This window comes from Eschrichtius robustus, chromosome 19 (genome assembly GCF_028021215.1).
Source record: "Eschrichtius robustus isolate mEscRob2 chromosome 19, mEscRob2.pri, whole genome shotgun sequence".
Taxonomy (NCBI): Eukaryota; Metazoa; Chordata; class Mammalia; order Artiodactyla; family Eschrichtiidae; genus Eschrichtius; species Eschrichtius robustus.
The window spans coordinates 56,601,204-56,618,466 of NC_090842.1; the positions used below are offsets into that span (position 1 = coordinate 56,601,204).

General features: G+C 52.2%; 1 protein-coding gene across 3 annotated transcripts in view; it reads left to right on the forward strand.

Moving 5' to 3' along the window:
- The window catches only part of SAMD4B (sterile alpha motif domain containing 4B), a 37,146-nt gene that overhangs the window by 17,548 nt on the left and 2,335 nt on the right, over positions 1–17,263 (forward strand). For 2 of the 3 annotated variants that reach the window (XM_068529041.1, XM_068529042.1), the window contains exons 4-13: positions 5,293–5,763; positions 10,114–10,353; positions 10,930–11,039; positions 11,199–11,285; positions 12,021–12,366; positions 13,439–13,524; positions 14,027–14,145; positions 14,724–14,922; positions 15,112–15,235; positions 17,041–17,124. In XM_068529041.1, coding sequence (XP_068385142.1) covers positions 5,293–5,763; positions 10,114–10,353; positions 10,930–11,039; positions 11,199–11,285; positions 12,021–12,366; positions 13,439–13,524; positions 14,027–14,145; positions 14,724–14,922; positions 15,112–15,235; positions 17,041–17,124 — 1,866 coding nt within the window. The remainder of the gene's footprint in view (positions 1–5,292; positions 5,764–10,113; positions 10,354–10,929; positions 11,040–11,198; positions 11,286–12,020; positions 12,367–13,438; positions 13,525–14,026; positions 14,146–14,723; positions 14,923–15,111; positions 15,236–17,040; positions 17,125–17,263) is intronic. The other variant, XM_068529043.1, reaches the window with a different exon arrangement.

A 17,263-nucleotide genomic window follows, 5' to 3' on the forward strand; every position in this document is an offset into this window, starting at 1 on the left:
TCATGGAAGCAGAGTCTGAGATAAAACCTGGGAACAGAAGAGCAACACCCAAGGGTCTCTGGAACAGGGAAGGAGAAGCCCCAGGTTTCCCCTTGTCATTATCCCTGCTCCTTCTCTCAGTGCAGTCTTTCCTACCTACTTGGAGCTATTACAGTAATCCTACAACCCACCCCACTTCCCATGCTGACTTGGACCAGAAGGGTGGGGCTGGGGAAGCTGAAATCTCCTTCCCTCCCTGGTCCTATAGCTTCCTGGGCCACATGTCCTGCATTTCTTCCCTCCACCTGTCCTCTGAGTCAGAGTCCCCATATCCAGCAGGTTTAAGCCCTGCCCTCTCTGGCTCATCGAATCTGGGTGGGGAAACCGAGGTCAAGAGGGGGCTGTGGGTGAGTGAGTCACCCAAGCTCAACTCTAATGCCTCCACCCTCCCCTTTCAAGCTCTACTAACACAGTTCATCCATCAAAAATGTGAGCCCCCTTGCCCTCCCCTATGTTTGTGTGAGATGGGATGAAGCATAGAGGGGCATGTTTGGAGCCAAAATGCATCCCCTCTGGCTGGTGCCTCAGGCTGCCACGATTGTTGCAACAGCCCAGCATGTAAAAATGGATTTGCTCTTATGGCAGTCTCCAAGATATATTTGGCTCCTGTGACTTGCCAGCACCCAGGGTCATGACCTACTTAGCTCTGGTCACCTGGCCAAGGAGAGCACTCATATGCAGTCTCCCTCATCCTCTCTGGAGTCCAGGTTTGCAGCTTGGTGAGCAGCAGTCATTGACATCACGGCATTCCCCAGTCCCCTCCCTCTTCCGCCCACCTCCAGAATTTCATCATTGCTTGTTGTGCCTCTAGCTCAGAGGAACTAGAGATGTGTCTGTTTTCGGTAAATAACTGCATGAAATTCCCCACCCCTGTGGGGAATCTGAAGGGGGAGACCCAGATGCGCCCTCCTGTGTGAATTGCTCCCTCCAGCCCCGAAATAGCGTAGGCTTTAGATCTTCAACCATCAGCAACGACAATAATAGTTGAAATGCATGGAGCACTTAACACAGATCAGGTGCTTTGCACGATGGTCTCATTGAATCTTTACAACAACCCTGTGATATAGGGGCTTTTAACTGCCCCCATTGTACAGAAGAGGAAACCAAGGCTCAGAGAGGTTTAAAGGACTGGCCCACGGTTATGTTGAGCTACGTCTTAGAGGCAGAGCTAGATTTTGAATCCAGGCAAGTTTGCCAGTTGAACTTGTACTGTTTACTCAGTATACTCTGCTAGGACATGAGACAGAGAGACCTGAGGTCAAGGGATCCTAGACAGGGCACATTATACACACACAAACACCACTACCTTCCAGGGGACCATCAGGGTTCAGCTGTGCAGGTATTCATTGGGTCTCTGCTGTGCCTCAACTCTGGGCCCGACTTTTCTGCCCTGGGCAGGAAACTAGAAGTTCCATCCCTACCCGTCATCTGCAGCCCCTGCTGGGCTCCCCCCAAGGGGCCTGAGGCTGTGCAGATTCCTTGGACCAGTTCCAGTTCTCACTGATGCTTTCCAGTGATGGGAGGCCCACCCTTCCCAGTTCACCACTGTACAGACACATGAACACACATTTCCCTAGGGTCAGCCTCCATTCTTCCAAAACCACTCTCCCCTTTCACTGCAGTAGAACAAGGTCCTTCATTGAGCCCAACCCTTGGGGCTCTTCTGTCATGTCCCCTGGCAGTACCAGAGGAGAAGCTGTGTCCCTTAGCCCTGGCAGTACTCTGGTGTGGGGGAGGGACTAGACAAGGCTTCTCTCTGTCCCAGATGCCTCTGGCTACCCTGCAAGGCCTAAACAACAGCGATTGAGAGCATCAGGGTAGGGCTAAAGGGGTAGGCCAACTCTGCTGGAGGAGAAGGGAGAAAAACACCAATCGTTGAGTCACATACTGAGTGCTTACTATGGGCAGACTCTGTCAGGTGCTTTATATTCATTGTCTCCCTAAATGCTCTCAGCAGCCCTGTAATCCCTCTTTTACAGAGGAGGAGGCATATTGCCCAGGCAACTGTACCACACAGCTGGGATGCAAGTCCTTAACTTTCTGTCCCTAATCTTCAATCACTATATTTCTTCTTCCTTCTCATCAAAAACTGAAAACTCAGGGACTAAGTCAGGGAAATGGAGTACCAGGGAGGTCCCTCCCATGTGATCCAGTGCCAGATGGAGGTGGGAGAGCTCAAAAGGTGAAGGCTCCCTGAAGTCAGGAAGGCTTATCCCACCTTGGAAAGATCTTTAGATATGGAGCTGACGTAAGAGATAGCTTCATGGTCATGGGGAGCTAGTTCAGGAGAAGATGGATGGAGGGGATGAGGTTTCCTAGCCTTGTGTGGCAGGTCCTGAAAGGGATCTGGAAAGCCAGGGACAGGGGGAAGAAGAAGATATGCGGCATTGGAGAGATAGTAGAGGGTTGTGGGTAAAAGTTCCTCCCAGTTCTCGAGGCAGAGAGACCTGGGTTCAGATCTTGGCTCTGTCACCTTGGACGTCACCTTCCCAAATGTATTTTCTCATCTACAAGATGGGGATGCTAGAACAAGAGTTGAGGTGAGGATGAAAGACGGTCATGTTCTTAGCATGTGTCTGGCTCAGAGTAAATGGTCAGTAAATATCCATTATTACTATTATTGTGTAGTATTACTCTTCGTTCTGTTTTGGCGAGTACTGTGGGCATAACATGACTCTGAATAAAATGGATGAACCCTTGAGCACTTTAACAGGGGTTCTCTAGGAAGCTTGGGGCAGAGAGGCCCAGGCAAGAAAATGTGCACTTACATGGCCAGGAGTTGAGAGGTGTATGTGTTTCATTTTCTTAGAGCTACAAATGTAAGAATTAGTTATGTGAATTCCCAAGCCATAGATTTCCAGACAGGTCATTAAGGGAAAGAAATGTGTGAAAAAGGTATTTCTCAGGTTTTTATGCGAGGCTCCCAGTGGCCAGGTGTCCGGTCTGTAGTGTGGCCAGAGAAGACCAGAGGTCCTTGGAATATTAAGCCTTAAGGAAGTTGGGTTGAGACACCATCAGAGGCAGAGGGATCCAGATCAGGGCTCACTTGAAATCCAGATGGCTAGAATTCTGAGGCCCTCCTTCTATACATGCCCATTCCCAGCCTCTCTGTTTCCTGGTCCGGGAGTTGGCTTATGCCTTGAGAATCTCTGTGGGTATTCAAAAGGAAGGAGCCCCTGTAAGATATAATAACCATGGTGTTAGAAATGACAGCTGATGTTTACTGAGGACTTACTTTGTGCCCTGCTTTGTGCTTTGGTCTTAACTCATAGCAACCATGCCAGGTAGGAATGATTGTGAGCCCCACTTTACAGATAGAGAAAGTAGAGCTCAGTGAAGTGATCACATTTACATCAGTAAGTAGGAGAGGAGGGACATAAGCCACATCACTGCCTGTTCTTTTTCATCACCCACCCCTCTGGGGTCCTAGCTCTGTTAGGTTAGAACCAGCTCCTTTGTCCCTTTCCAAGACCTCACCAATATCCCAGTAACTCAACTCTCAGAACTTCCGTGTTAGGTATTTGAAAATCATTACCGTGGCTATAGATATGACCTCAGTTGCCCAAGAGTGAGGGCAGAGTTGGTTCCAGTCTTTGATCATTGTCTCTTTTCTCAAGTATTAGTATACTTTGTCCCTTTCCCTTGCCCCATCAGCATTACCTGCCATCCTCCACTCCATTGAGCTAGTCATGGAAGTGGTAACAAGGTTTTCAAGGAGGACAGTCAGTCCTGTAACAGTTCCTTCCTGAGACCTCCTTTTTTTTTTTTAATATTTATTTATTCATTCATTCATTCATGCTGTGTCAGGTCTTAGTTGCGGCATGAGGAACCTTTAGTTGCAGCATTCAGGCCCTTAGTTGCGGCATGCGTGTGGGATCTAGTTCCCCGACCAGGGATCGAACCCGGGCCCCCTGCATTGGGAGCGTGGAGTTTTACCCACTGGACCACGAGGGAGTACCGAGGCCTCCTTTATGTGGCTAGCTTGGGGCCTTATTCTTGGGGAGCTCACTTCTGGGTAGAGAGAGGAAGCCTCACTCATCTTCACAGGACAAACAGGCCCTCAGACGATGGGATGGGAAGGAGACACCAGATCACCAGGGCGTGGAGTAGCCACAGAAGGCTTCCTGGAGAAGGGCAGATGTAGGCAATCCCTAAAAGACTTAGAATTTGGATAGGAGGAAGGAGACTGTTGCAGGCTAAAGCCTTGAATCTCAGCCTGAGTATGGAAGCTTGGATGAATATGGCATGGAGAGAGCCCCAGGGAGGATGGGGATATCCTAAACCAAGTCTTTATCTGGAGGAATAGGAGGTGGGGGAGTGCCCTGGAAATGAAGGTGATGTTGGGCTAGGAACTCTTGAACTTGAGTCCATTGGTGCTGGTTGCCATTATACGCTCCTGGTCAGGAACATGATATCCTGGTGTGCTTTAGGAAGATCACTCCATCTGGGTGTATGGGATGAGTTGGAAGGGGAGAATCTGGAGGCTGAGTCCAGTTTAAAAAGCAACAGTAAGCATTTATTAACTATGTTCTATATGCCAGGCCACTTTCCATTCTTTATTAACTCCTTGAATCTCAGAGCAACACTGTGAATTGGGTACTGTAATTATCTTCAGAATTTTTCAGGTGAGGAAATCAGTGCTCTGTGAGGTTCAGGTGACAGAGGTCCAGCTAGTGAGTTGGGGAGTCCAGACCATCTGATTCCAGAGCCCAAGCTTTTTTTTTTTTTTTTTTTTTGGCCAAGCCATGTGGCATGTGGGATCTTAGTTTCCAGACCAGGGATTGAACCTCTGCCCCCTGCAGTGGAAGTGCAGAGTCCTAACCACTGGACTGCCAGGGAATTCCTGAGCCCAAGCTTTTAACCACTGTATTCCATTGTCCTCCAAGTCAGGAAAGAGACTGTTTTGATAGTCAGGGGAAAGCAGGTACAGGCCATGAAGATAAAGAGTGGGGATACAGCAAGAAGAGCAGGCCTGGGGGCAGCAGGAGGGGCTCAGATTCCAAAGTAGCAAGTTTGGCTTATTAGGAGTCATAGCAGGTTTCTGAGAGTGGGAGTGATGGAACCAGAAAAAAAATTACTCTGGAAGCAGGCTGAGTGTGTTAGATATCACCTGTGTGAGGGACAAGGTCGAAGTCATGAAAGGAGAAGGGAAATGAGATTGGAGCTGAGGGAGCAGGCTATAGGCACCTCTCCTGGTTTTATGGGAGTCCCCCACCCTGGCTCCCCTGACATTCCCTCTTGTCCCCTCTGCAGCCATCGTCAGCCAGTGGCAGCAGGAGTCCAAAGAGAAGGTGGTGTCCCTCCTGCTGTCCCACCTACCCCTGCTTCAGCCAGGCAACACAGAGGCCAAGTCGGAGTACATGAGGCTGCTGCAGAAAGTGCTGGCCTACTCGATTGAGAGCAATGCCTTCATCGAGGAGAGCCGCCAGCTGCTCTCCTATGCCCTCATCCACCCGGCCACCACGCTGGAGGACCGCAATGCGCTGGCCCTCTGGCTGAGTCACTTGGAAGAGCGGCTAGCTAGCAGCTTCCGCACCCGGCCTGAGCCCACCTACCACTCACGCCAGGGCTCGGATGAGTGGGGTGGCCCTGCAGAGCTGGGCCCTGGGGAGGCAGGACCAGGCTGGCAGGACAAGCCACCCCGGGAAAATGGACACGTGCCCTTCCACCCACCCAGCTCAGTGCCGCCAGCCATCAACAGTATTGGGAGCAACGCAAATGCAGGTGAGGAGGTGGGAGTCCGGGAGGCCATGCCTACTTGAAAAGGGTCGGACCGGGCTCTCTCTTCACTCGCTCTGTGTCCCTGGGCAAGTCACATAACCTCTCTGGGCCTCAGCTTTATGAGACAGTGCAGAGGTTGTGAACTGGCATTGCCAGAGCCATTCCTGACCTGCAGACATGTTTTATTGAGCTCAAACTCAACAAAACTTTGGTTTTTGTTTTGTTATGTTTTTAAATAAATTTGGTGATGTAAGGAATTGGGAATTTTCTCCTAAAAATCCGGATTTTCAGCTTCTCTTGAAAAGTCAAAAGATCTGGCAACTCAAGGCCTGTATTCCTGGTGGCAACGGTAAGATGGTGTTGAATATTGGTCACCGCCTTCAGACCCTGCACATGTGTCCCAGTCGGCCTCTGCCCCTACCATCCCACTTTGGGCATGTGTGATAACTGCCTGACTTCAGTTATAGACCATCATAATTTGAGGTCCTTTCCAGCCCAGACATTCTGGATTTTTGTATCTGGCTCCAGCTTACAGACTCATTTCTGAGAAATGTATGTTTGTAAGCCTGTTCATATAAGATGTAACTCATGCTGCAAGGCATTAGTAATAGTAGGTAACATTGTTGAGCATTGACTGTGTGCTAGATACTTTTTTATAAGCACTTTTCGGGCATGATCTCGTTTAATCCTCATCACAACAATATTATTAGCCCCATTCTGCAGATGAAGGCGCTGAGACTCAAAGAGACGAAGTCTTGTATTCAAGGTCACAGAACAAGTGGTGGAACTGGCCAGGGTTTAGACCCAGGCAGTCTGATACCAGAGCTTGCCTCTGACCGCTGTGCCATCCTTCAACTAAGTGGTCTCTTAGTAAGCACCCCCAGAGGCTGGGGTGAACAGGAGGAGCTGGTATTCCAGTGAGTTTTTGAAATACTAGTTGAAATGAACAGTATAAGGGAGAATGGCATTTCCAAGGATTGATGAGGTGACAGGACCTGACTGAAAGCAAGAAGTTTCCAAATTTAACCTCAAGGTGGCCGGCCCCTTTTTGCAGGCACTGGTTAAAGCAGGCCAGGAGAGGGTGGCGGTGAAATGTTACCTGTGCCAGTGGGTGGGGTGAACCCTGGGTCTTCATTGCCCAACTGTGTGGCACCTGGTACATATCAGTTACCCCTGAGCCTCTTTCTTCCCCAGCTGAATATGGATATCCTGGTCACCTGCCTCCTTCCCAGATGCTGGCAAGAATCAGGGAAGATAGAGGGGTAGAAGGGCACTTCGGGAGCTCTAGCAACCCAAAGTGTCTTGGACCTTGTTTTCTAGTCTCAGAGCATGACAGTTTCTGGGTCCAGGTTGGGAGGGTATATTAATAATCATAATTCTAGCTAAAATATATTCAGCGTTCAGTCTTTGCCAAGAGCTGTTCTGAGAAGTTTATACTTATAAATTCATTGGCTGAGTCACAGAAGAGTCACTTGCCCGAGGTGGTGTAGCCAGAATTTAAATCCAGGCAGTCTGGCTCCTCAGCTCATATTCTTTATTACTGTGCTACACTGCCCCCACCTAAAAGTGACCCTCCCGAAGATGCTTATCAAGGGGAGGGGTCACCCATGCAGGGTGCCCATACATTCCTTCCTCCCCACGATGGGGACAGCAGCTTTAGAGGACCAAGCTGGAACAATGTTGAATAGGGGATTTGAACCAGAAGAGGAATTGGGCATTCCAGATAGAGGGCACAGCATGAATTGGAGGTATAGGGGTGTCAAATTGGAGGGGACAGTATGCAGACAGGTCTGGCTAGGATGGAGAAGTGCAAGCAGTAAATGAGTAATAGCAGTAGCAAATATTCATGTTTACCCTGTGCCAAAGACTTCACATGGAAGTGGAGACAGAGGGGGAAGATGAAGTGACTTGCCCAGGATCATGAAGTTAATAGATGGCAGAGCCAGAATTTGAACGCAGGTCTGTCTTGACTGTCAGATCTCAGTATGTTAGGGCCACATTCAGAGGGGGCCTTGAAGGCTAGGATGAAGCTTTTCAATTTCAATTTCAAGCAGTTGCAGGAAACAGGAAGCCATTAAACTATTTTTGAGTGGGGAGCAAGGATTGGCCTGTAAGGGCAGGCAGGGTGGGTTTGGGGTGCTGCCAAGGACAGGCCAGGGCTTCTTGGAGAGTGTGAGGCCCTGGATGTCTGGCCGGCATTCCTGTTTTTATGGTTCTCATGCTGTGGCCAGCCTCCACCCCAGTGTGGGTCCAAAAAGGGCTCCTCAGGAACTGCACAATCGTTCCAATCAGGATAATTTCCAGTCCTCTCAGCCTCGCCTGCCCGCTTCTTGGTTGCGAAGGGAGGAAGGAGGAAGCCAGGAACACCAAGACAGGCAAAAAAAAAGGCCTGTGTTAAGGGTTACCCAGCACCCCCCAGGGCCCAGAGGGTGACATCTTCTAGGAGTCCAGAGGCTTGGAGGAGCCCCTTGCAGAGAACCCCAGAAGTCACAGATAGGGGGAGGAGGCTAGCCTTAGTGGGTGGGATCAATGCACTGCCCTCTCCCTCAGGTGACTTCTGGCTAGGAGCATAGATAACTGTCACAGATGAGGGAAGGTGCTTTGGGGGCCTGTACCAGGCTGGTTGTCCTTCTGAGGCTGGGTGTCAGTGTAGCACTGGCAGGAACCCCAGCCTTTCCATCAGAATCAAGGCTGGGGTTCTTCTGTCTCTGCCTCTCAACTCTTTGTGGGAACTGGGGCAAAGGACTTCAGTTCCCCAGGCCTTGATGTTCTCACCTACCCAGGGTGAGGCTTTTTGGCTTTGTTTCCTTTTCTTTTTTGACTTGGGATACTTCTAGATTTCCTGTGTCAAGCTCAGAGGCCCCCTTAGCACCCTTAGGATGGTGGGTGCCCTCCTTTTGGACTTAGTGAAACTTTGAAAATTCCTGTGTATCTTGCCCTGACCTGGAGGTACAGAAATGATTGGACAGGCTTGCTGCCATCCTGCAGAAGCCCAGAGTCCAGTGTGAGGCAGGCTAGTGAAGGGAGCAGTAAGTGCTGGACTTGAGGTAGCAGCACAGGGGCCCAGGGAACGCAGAGGAAGGAGTCACAGAAGAGGGAACATTTGAGCCAGGAGTGAAGGCTGAAGTGGCTGGCAGATAAGGGTGGACGAGCGGTGAGCTAGGGGGAGGGAATAGCACGTGTAAAGGTCTGGAAGCTCATGGGAACCTGCCCTGTCCTTAGAATGGTTAAAAATCAAGTTGGATCCTTTTTCCTATCTCAGGAATGGGATGGATGGAGGATGCGAAACATCCTGTGGATGAGGGCCTGGATTCACCCTGATTTGGGCTCAGTATAGGAAAAATCTTTGGGAGGTGGTGAAGCCCAATAACAGAGATGTTGAGGAAGCAGTTCATGTACTTCATTCACTTACTTTGCAAGTAGTTGTGAAGAACCTCCTCTCGTCGAGGCCCCATTGTAATTACTGAGGATACAATGACGTTTAAGACAGGACAGGGCCCTGCTGTCACAGGTCCTGTAGGAGGGGCGTACAGTTAATAAGTGAACAAATAACTAGATAAGGTCATTTCAAGCTGTGATAGGTGCTGTAAGAAAGATAAGACAGAGTGATATGATAGGGGGTTGGTGGGGGACAGCTACTGCTGACTGAGGGTTCAGGGAAAGCCTCAGAAGAGGTGATTGTTTGAGATGAGACCTGGGGGAGCCAGCTGCTAAGATCAGGAGAACAAGAAGGGCGATCAAGCACAGAAGTCCTGAGGCTGGAACAAGCTTGAATGTTCCAGGAACAAATTGGGGCGGGGGTGCAGCAAAGGCTAGAAGAACTTGAACCAAAGGGGTGAGTCATGGGAGATGAGAAGTCAGGGGTGTGCAGGGCCCAGATCCTGCAGGGCCTTGTAGGTGTTGGGGGAAGAGTTTGAATTTTATTCTCAGTGTGAAGGGAAGCTACAGGTAAGATTTAATCGGGGACTGACTGGGTCAGATTTGCATTTTTAAGAAGGATCAGTGTGGCTGCTGTGAGTTGACTAGACTGTAGGGGACAAGGATGAAGGCAAGAAACCGGCGAGGAGGTTGTGACAGTAATTCCAGCTAGGGACGCCAGTGACTTGGCCCAGGGTGCTAGCAGAGGAAGTGGAGCGGTTCAGAGAAGTGGCTGAGAGCTTGCTGATGGATTGGGGGGTGGAGGAATGAGGGAACCAGCAGTACCTGGTAGGTGGTTCCCCTCAGACCCCAGGGTCCCTTCCTCTTGTTGGATTCCAGGGCTGAGCTGCCATCCCTGGCACTGACCAGGGGGGCACGGTCTCCTGTGGTCAGATCCCCAAGCCTGACCTCTTGCCTCTCTCCCGCTCCGGCCAGGTCTCCCCTGCCAAATCCACCCCAGCCCGCTGAAGCGCTCCATGTCGCTCATCCCCACGAGCCCCCAGGCCCCTGGTGAGTGGCCGAGTCCAGAGGAGCTTGGGGCCCGGGCTGCTTTCACCACGCCCGACCACGCACCCCTCTCGCCCCAGAGCAGCGTGGCCTCCTCTGGCAGCGAGCAGACGGAGGAGCAGGGCTCCAGCCGGAACACTTTTCAGGAGGACGGCAGTGGCATGAAAGGTACAATGGGGGAGAGTAGCACTAAGACCCTCCTCAAGAGGCTTCCGCAGAACTTACAAGGACAGAAGAGAGCTTGTAGCTGCCTCCCCACCTGTCCTGTCCCTCCCCACCCAATTCTTCCTCTCCCCACCTCCACCCCCGAGAAGGGGACAGGTCTGAGGAGAGTGTACAGGCCCTGCCCTTAGGGCTTAAGACTGAGCAGAGGGACCCCCACAGGTCCCAGTCTGATGGGGGAAAAGCCCCTGCCCTCAGGCACACCAGTCTGACAAGAAAGCCAGGACACAGAGGTAACTGATGGAATAGAGGTTCCAGGAATACTTTTAAAGACATCAGAGGTCGTCCTAGTACACATCCAACCCAGCAACTCAGGAAGATCGGGTGTTCTGACCAGGGAAGGCCACCTGGAAGGGTCTGGCTGGACAGAAGAAGGTAGCTTATGGACCCTTGGCTTCTCCCTACCTCCTTCCAATTTTCTACAGCTTTTAAGGCTGCATACTATGATTTATGCCTGGTCCTTCCCCACAGCTGTCACCAGGGCCAGATTCCTGATCTTAGGCCCTCCCTTCTTTTCCACAGATGTGCCCTCGTGGCTTAAGAGCCTCCGCTTGCACAAGTACGCGGCCCTCTTCTCACAGATGAGCTATGAGGAGATGATGACACTGACTGAGCAGCACTTGGAGTCTCAGGTGAAGCCGAGGGGACCATCAGGGCGGGGTTGGGGGCAGTACCATTTTGACATTACCCTTGCAGCCCGAGCCTCCTCTGTCTCTTTGGGCCTTGTTGGGGCACCTTGAGTACCTCAGCCTCCCATTTCCAGCTTCCTATCCCCTTCTGCCCTACCGCAGAATGTCACCAAAGGTGCCCGCCACAAGATAGCCCTGAGCATCCAGAAGCTGCGCGAGAGGCAGAGTGTCCTCAAATCCCTGGAGAAGGTGAGGACCTGGTATCCCCATCCAAGGCCAACTGGCTACCCAGTGGTGCTAGTGGCTGAAGTCTGTGGGTCAGCCTTGCTGCCCGTGTGGCCCCCACCTCGGGACCTCCCCAGCCCTAGGGAACCAGGGTCCAGGGACCAAGTGCAGGTCGGATCACAGGGCTCACTTGCTATGGCTAAGCTAAGAGGCTCTCCTCCCTGTCTGTCCTGGCCTGTGTCTCCAGAATCTTGTTTGTTGACTCGGCCCCTCTCTTCCATTTTACTCTTCCATTTCTAACAGCTCTTTCTGATAGAGCAGAGTGTCTCCCCTGTGTGCATGATCTCTCTTTCCAGTTGTTTCTTATCCGCTCACTCTCCTTACACATCTGCCTTGATTTGCATCCCTTTTTCCCTTTCCCTGCCACTTACCTTCTGGTTTTTGCCCCCCTTCAGTGTCTTAGTCCAGATCTCTGGGTCTGAATCTGGTTCCATCCTCGGTGGGACCCTGAGGCCCCACCTTCTAAGCTCCGTGGGACTCTACCTTGAGTGGGGGAAGAGGGAATGTGTATGTACAAATGTGTGTGTTTGTGCATGTGTGTGTGTGTATGCTCTGGCAGTGCCCTTACCTGCCTTCTCTGTGTGCTGGAACCCAGGGTACCACCAGCTCTCTGCAAGGACTGTTTGACCCCACATGTATAGTCATTCTACGTAGTTCTGGGGGTTGGCATGTGACCTAGGCTGTGTCTTCCCCACTCAGGATGTGCTGGAAGGCGGGAATCTGCGAAACGCTCTGCAGGAGCTGCAGCAGATCATCATCACCCCCATCAAGGCCTACAGTGTCCTCCAGGCCACTGTGGCTGCCGCCGCCACCGCTACCACCTCTACTGCCAAGGACGGGGGCCGGGGGGAGCCGCCGCTGCCAGGTGCAGAGCCTCCCCTGGCTCACCCTGGCACAGACAAGGGCAGTGAGGCCAAGGACCCTCCAGCTGCAGAGGGCTACCCCCCTCCACCAGCTCCAGCTCCCACTGATGGCAGTGAGCCAGCCCCGGCTCCCGTCGCTGATGGAGACATCCCCAGTCAGTTTACACGGGTGATGGGCAAAGGTGAGACCACCCAGGGCCCAGCAGGAAATTCTGGGGCAGGGTGCCAAGTGAACCCAGGCATCAAAGGTCAAATCCAATTTAAATGATGGAAGCAAAACTTTTCAAAGCACTCTGGGGATTAGAGCACTACAGAGAGTGGCTAAGACTGAGATGACAGGGCCCCTGCCCTCGGGTGCGTCCAGGCTGATGGTGGGAGACAGCCCTTACCCTCAAAGTGTCTCCAGCCTGAGCAGAAGATGGGACATTGTGTATTGTGTCAGTGGAAACTGCATACAGTAAAGAGTGAACAGATAAGGCGAATCCGTTGGTTCTTTCAGAGGGGACTGAAGTCCACGGGATGGGTATGGTGAAGCTCTTAATGGGCTCGCCTTTTCCTAAGGCACCACAGTGTAGGCAACTTTACACTTGGGTTTAAGTTGTTTTTTTAATAAGTTTGTTTTCCTTTTTTTTTATAAATTTATTTATTTATTTATTTTTGGCTGCATTGGGTCTTCATTGCTGCGCACGGGCTTTCTCTAGTTGTGGCGAGCGGCGGCTACTCTTCCATTTCGGTGCATGGGCTTCTCGTTACGGTGGCTTCTCTTGTTGCAGAGCACGGGCTCTAGGTCGCGGGCTCCAGTAGTTGTGGCGCACGGGCTTAGTTGCTCCGCGGCCTGTGGGATCTTCCCGGACCAGGGCTCGAACCCGTGTCCCCTGCATTGGCAGGCGGGTTCTTAACTACTGCACCACCAGGGAGGTCCCAGGTCTAAGTTCTTTTAGCTGTGTGGCCTGGGACAAGTGACTCAACCTCTCTGAGCCTCAGGCTAAAAATGCCTACATTGATGAGACTGTTGCAAGACTTAAAAAGGAGAAAAGGGGTCATTGACTTCACATCTGCTTTATGCCAGGCACTATGGTGGGCACTTTATATATCCTCGTGATAAGCCAGGTACAGTGCTTGGCACATAGCTAGTGCTCACCCAGCATGAATTTCCTGACCCACCTTCTGTGCCACCCAGCTGGGCCAGGGAAGCTGGAACATGGCAGAGGGCGTGCTGGTAGCTAACCTCCTGCCCTTTCCCATGTCCCCAAGTGTGCACCCAGCTGCTGGTGTCCCGACCAGACGAGGAGAACATCACCAGTTACCTCCAGCTCATCGAAAAGTGCCTGACTCATGAGGTGAGGCCTTGTCTAGGGGTCCCAAGAAGGGAAAGGCTGCCCCATCACTCTCAGGACCAACATTCCTTATATAGCCAATAGGGCCCTGCCTGACTGGCACCTGCCCACCTCTCCAGCCCTCATCCTTCCCAGTGTTGGGTTCAGTAGATGCCCCTGAGTGCTCATTCTTAGAGCCTTAGTACATAATCCTCTGGGGAGTAAATCCCCCTCCCATCTGCTGGCCCCTCAGATCTCAGTTGATACGTCTGTATCTCAGGGATGCCTTGACCAGCCCCTCATAACATCAGGTTTCTTGTGCCTCCTGTGCTTCTCCCTCACAGCATTTATCACTGTTATGAATGCGTGTGTATCTTCTCCCCAACTAAACTGTAAGCTCCGTGAGCACAGGTCACCTCTGTGTCCCAGCATTGACCAGCACAGGCAGTTGATAAATATTTGAGCAAATGGATGGAAGGCAAATGTGAAAGAAGCACACACACCCCTTTCACCCCCCTAATTCTAGGCTTTCACGGAAACGCAGAAGAAACGGCTGCTGTCCTGGAAACAGCAAGTGCTGAAGCTCCTCCGGACCTTCCCGCGCAAAGCCGCACTAGAGATGCAGAACTACCGGCAGCAGAAAGGGTAGGCGGGCGGCCAGGGCACAGGGACTTCCCTCCCTAGGCCCTCGCTGGTTGAAAGATAGTGCTTAGAGGGGTGATTGCGTTCTGGGCTGGGAATCCTGTTATACTCATTCAGTAACTGGGTGTCTTTATATAAGTCACCCAGTGAGGACTTTGCCATAAGAAAATCAGGTGGTCCCTGATTTTGCATTAGAATAGAGTGCTGAGCTGGCAAAACCAGCACATGTCCCCATAGCTGGCCCCTTGCCTGTCCCTTGTTCTCCTCACCTGTGTGCAGAGGGCTCTGAAGTCCCTTCTCACGCCAGACAAACAACAGAAATATTGCGCTTGAGAACTGAAGTTCGGAGAACTACTTCGAGTGGACTTGAGGAAACCTTCGTACACTCCCCATCTCCATCCTGGGAGTACCCTTGGGGCAGGAGGAGACAATGTACAGGGCAGGGACTTGGACAGGGAATCCCTGCTCAGAGCAGATCTGTGTTCTGTCCACCCATGGGGGCTGCGGGGGGGTGTGAGGAAGAGGTGAACAGATGGGCCCCATCCACCTAAACTGACACCCTGCCTTCTGCTCTCTCACAGCTGGGCATTCGGCTCCAACTCACTCCCCATAGCTGGCTCTGTGGGGATGGGGGTGGCCCGGCGGACCCAGCGGCAGTTCCCAATGCCTCCCCGGGCCCTTCCGCCTGGCAGAATGGGCCTTCTGAGCCCCTCGGGCATTGGGGGCATCTCCCCTCGACATGCCCTCACCAGCCCCAGCCTTGGGGGCCAGGGCCGACAGGTGAGCCAGCTGGAAGCAAAGGACCTGGCACTTCTGGGGTTGGGGTGGTGGTGCCTGAGATATGTGTCCATATCTTTGTGTCTGGGCCCAGCATAGAGGGGAGGGGACGACTCTGCCAGCTCCACCACTCCTGGGTCTGGGCCTCTTCCCCGCTCACCCACTGCTTTCTCTCTCCCATGCCACATGCAGAACCTGTGGTTCGCCAACCCTGGAGGCAGCAACAGCATGCCCAGCCAGAGCCGCAGCTCTGTGCAGCGGACCCACTCGCTCCCGGTCCACTCGTCCCCCCAGGCCATTCTCATGTTCCCTCCAGGTACAGTGCCCACCCTTAGGACTCGACCTCAACAGCACCCTTAGCTGGCCTTTCTTTTCTCTTCTGGGTCTTGTACACACTATCCCTTGCATGTGTTCTGTCTCTCTGTCTTTCTGTCTGTCTTTCTCCCCCCTCCCTGTCATCTTCTCTCACTCCTTATTCCCACCCCACCCCCATCTCTATCTCTCTCCCTCCCTGTGTCATAATCTTAGTGTTCATACTGGTCTCCGTCCCCGTCTTCTTCGAGAATCATTAAGTACTCAGTGTGGAAGGGTGGAGGGGATGAGACAGTCACAGCAGCCAGGTGTCTATAGAAGGGAGTCCTGCCTATCAGTCCACTGGCATTCTTTCAGGAGCCAGGTGACCAAGCAGGAACCAGTAGACTTCAGCTCTTGGAACGGGTTCTACACTAAAGGGTGGAAGGGCTGTCTTCCCCTCTGCTCACAGATCAGCCTAGAGATGGGAGATTAGAATGAGGGCAAAGTGGGCAAAAGGGAGGTTAGAGAAGCGCTAGCCCTGCCTTGCTCAGTAAGTCAGGGGTGATTCCCTGTGCCAGGCCTGCTGCTGGGCAATGAGGCTGCAGAAGCAGATAAGGCTTGTTTGGAAAGGGCTGCCTCTAGAGAGAGCTTAGATTTGCCTGTGACCCTAAACTCTTCATGTCACAAATAGCCAAATCAATAGGGATTCTTTATGAGATTATGCGAACTGCCATCTGTGGGAGGCAGGAGACCCCATTTGTCCTGTTCATCCTAGCACAGGGCTTGGCACGTGGTAGGCATCTGTAAATGATATTAAATGACTAGATGGATGAATTACAGGAATAAAAAATGAGAACAGTTCTTTTCACCAGTATGCCGTGTGCTAGACTGTGTGTCAGACAGCTTTCCTGCACTGTTGAATGAAATCCTCCCAACTGCACATGTGAAGGCACTGATACTATTCCCATCTTATTAGTAATGAATCTGAGCCTCAGAGAGGTGATTTGCCCAAGGTCAAAACTTTTTTTTATTAAGGAGAGACAGTTAGATGGTCTGACATGGCTCATGGGTTCAGAGGGGAGGTCATGAGAGGTGAGGCTGGAGCGCGAAAGAGCAGGGTCTTCTAAACCTAGGTAAAAAGCTCAAGAGTTCCTCCTGAAGCAGTGAGGAGCCCAGGAAGGGTTTTAAGCAGTGGGTGGTGTCAGGTCTGCCCAGGGATCTAGTGGGCTCTTGCCCAGGTGCCAGAACAGGAGGCCCTTTGAGAGACTGTATGAAGACCAGCCCCCATGGCTGCTGTCCAGATTTGCCCTGCCTGCTAGGCCTTCCCCAACAGCATCCTGCCAGAGGAGCGAGTCCAGGTGGGAGGGAAGGGTTCTAATTAAGCTTCTGCACCAAGTACAGAGCAAGTCATCAGTCAGGGAGCACGGGGCTGCCCAGTGCTCAGGGCAGGTGCCCTCACTGTGCCCAAGGGAACGTGTAGTGTGTCCAGAATAGTCGTGGCCTCCAAGCAGCTCCCCCAGCTTTACATTACCTCCTGTCAGCCTTTCTCTGTGTTGCCAAGCCTCTGCCCTTGCCATCATCACCTCTGCCTGCTTAGTGGCACTCCCAGGCCTGTCTGTCCTTCAACTCTGCCCAGTCATACCTTCCATCCAAGTGTGTGCATGTCTTACATTCTCTGTGTCTCTGTCTCTTGCCTTTACTTTCCCTCCCTCCTTCCCTTTCCCTCTCGTTCCCCTCAGCCTCTCCCTCATGCCAGCCTTTGTCTTCGTGACTACCTTTCACCCCAGTCCAGTCCTTACTGCTTCCATTCTCCTCTCTCCCACCCAGACTGCCCGGTCCCTGGGCCTGACCTGGAGATCAATCCCACTCTGGAGTCTCTGTGTCTGAGCATGACAGAACACGCCTTGGGTGGTGAGCATTTCCTCTTTCCCTGACCCAGCTCCCACCTACCCACCAGCGTCTCCACCTCTGAACTGAGCAACTCAGAGTCATCCTGAGGGGTCCCCAGGGGAGGCCGGACTCCAGGGAGGGCCTGACTGGGATGACAGGC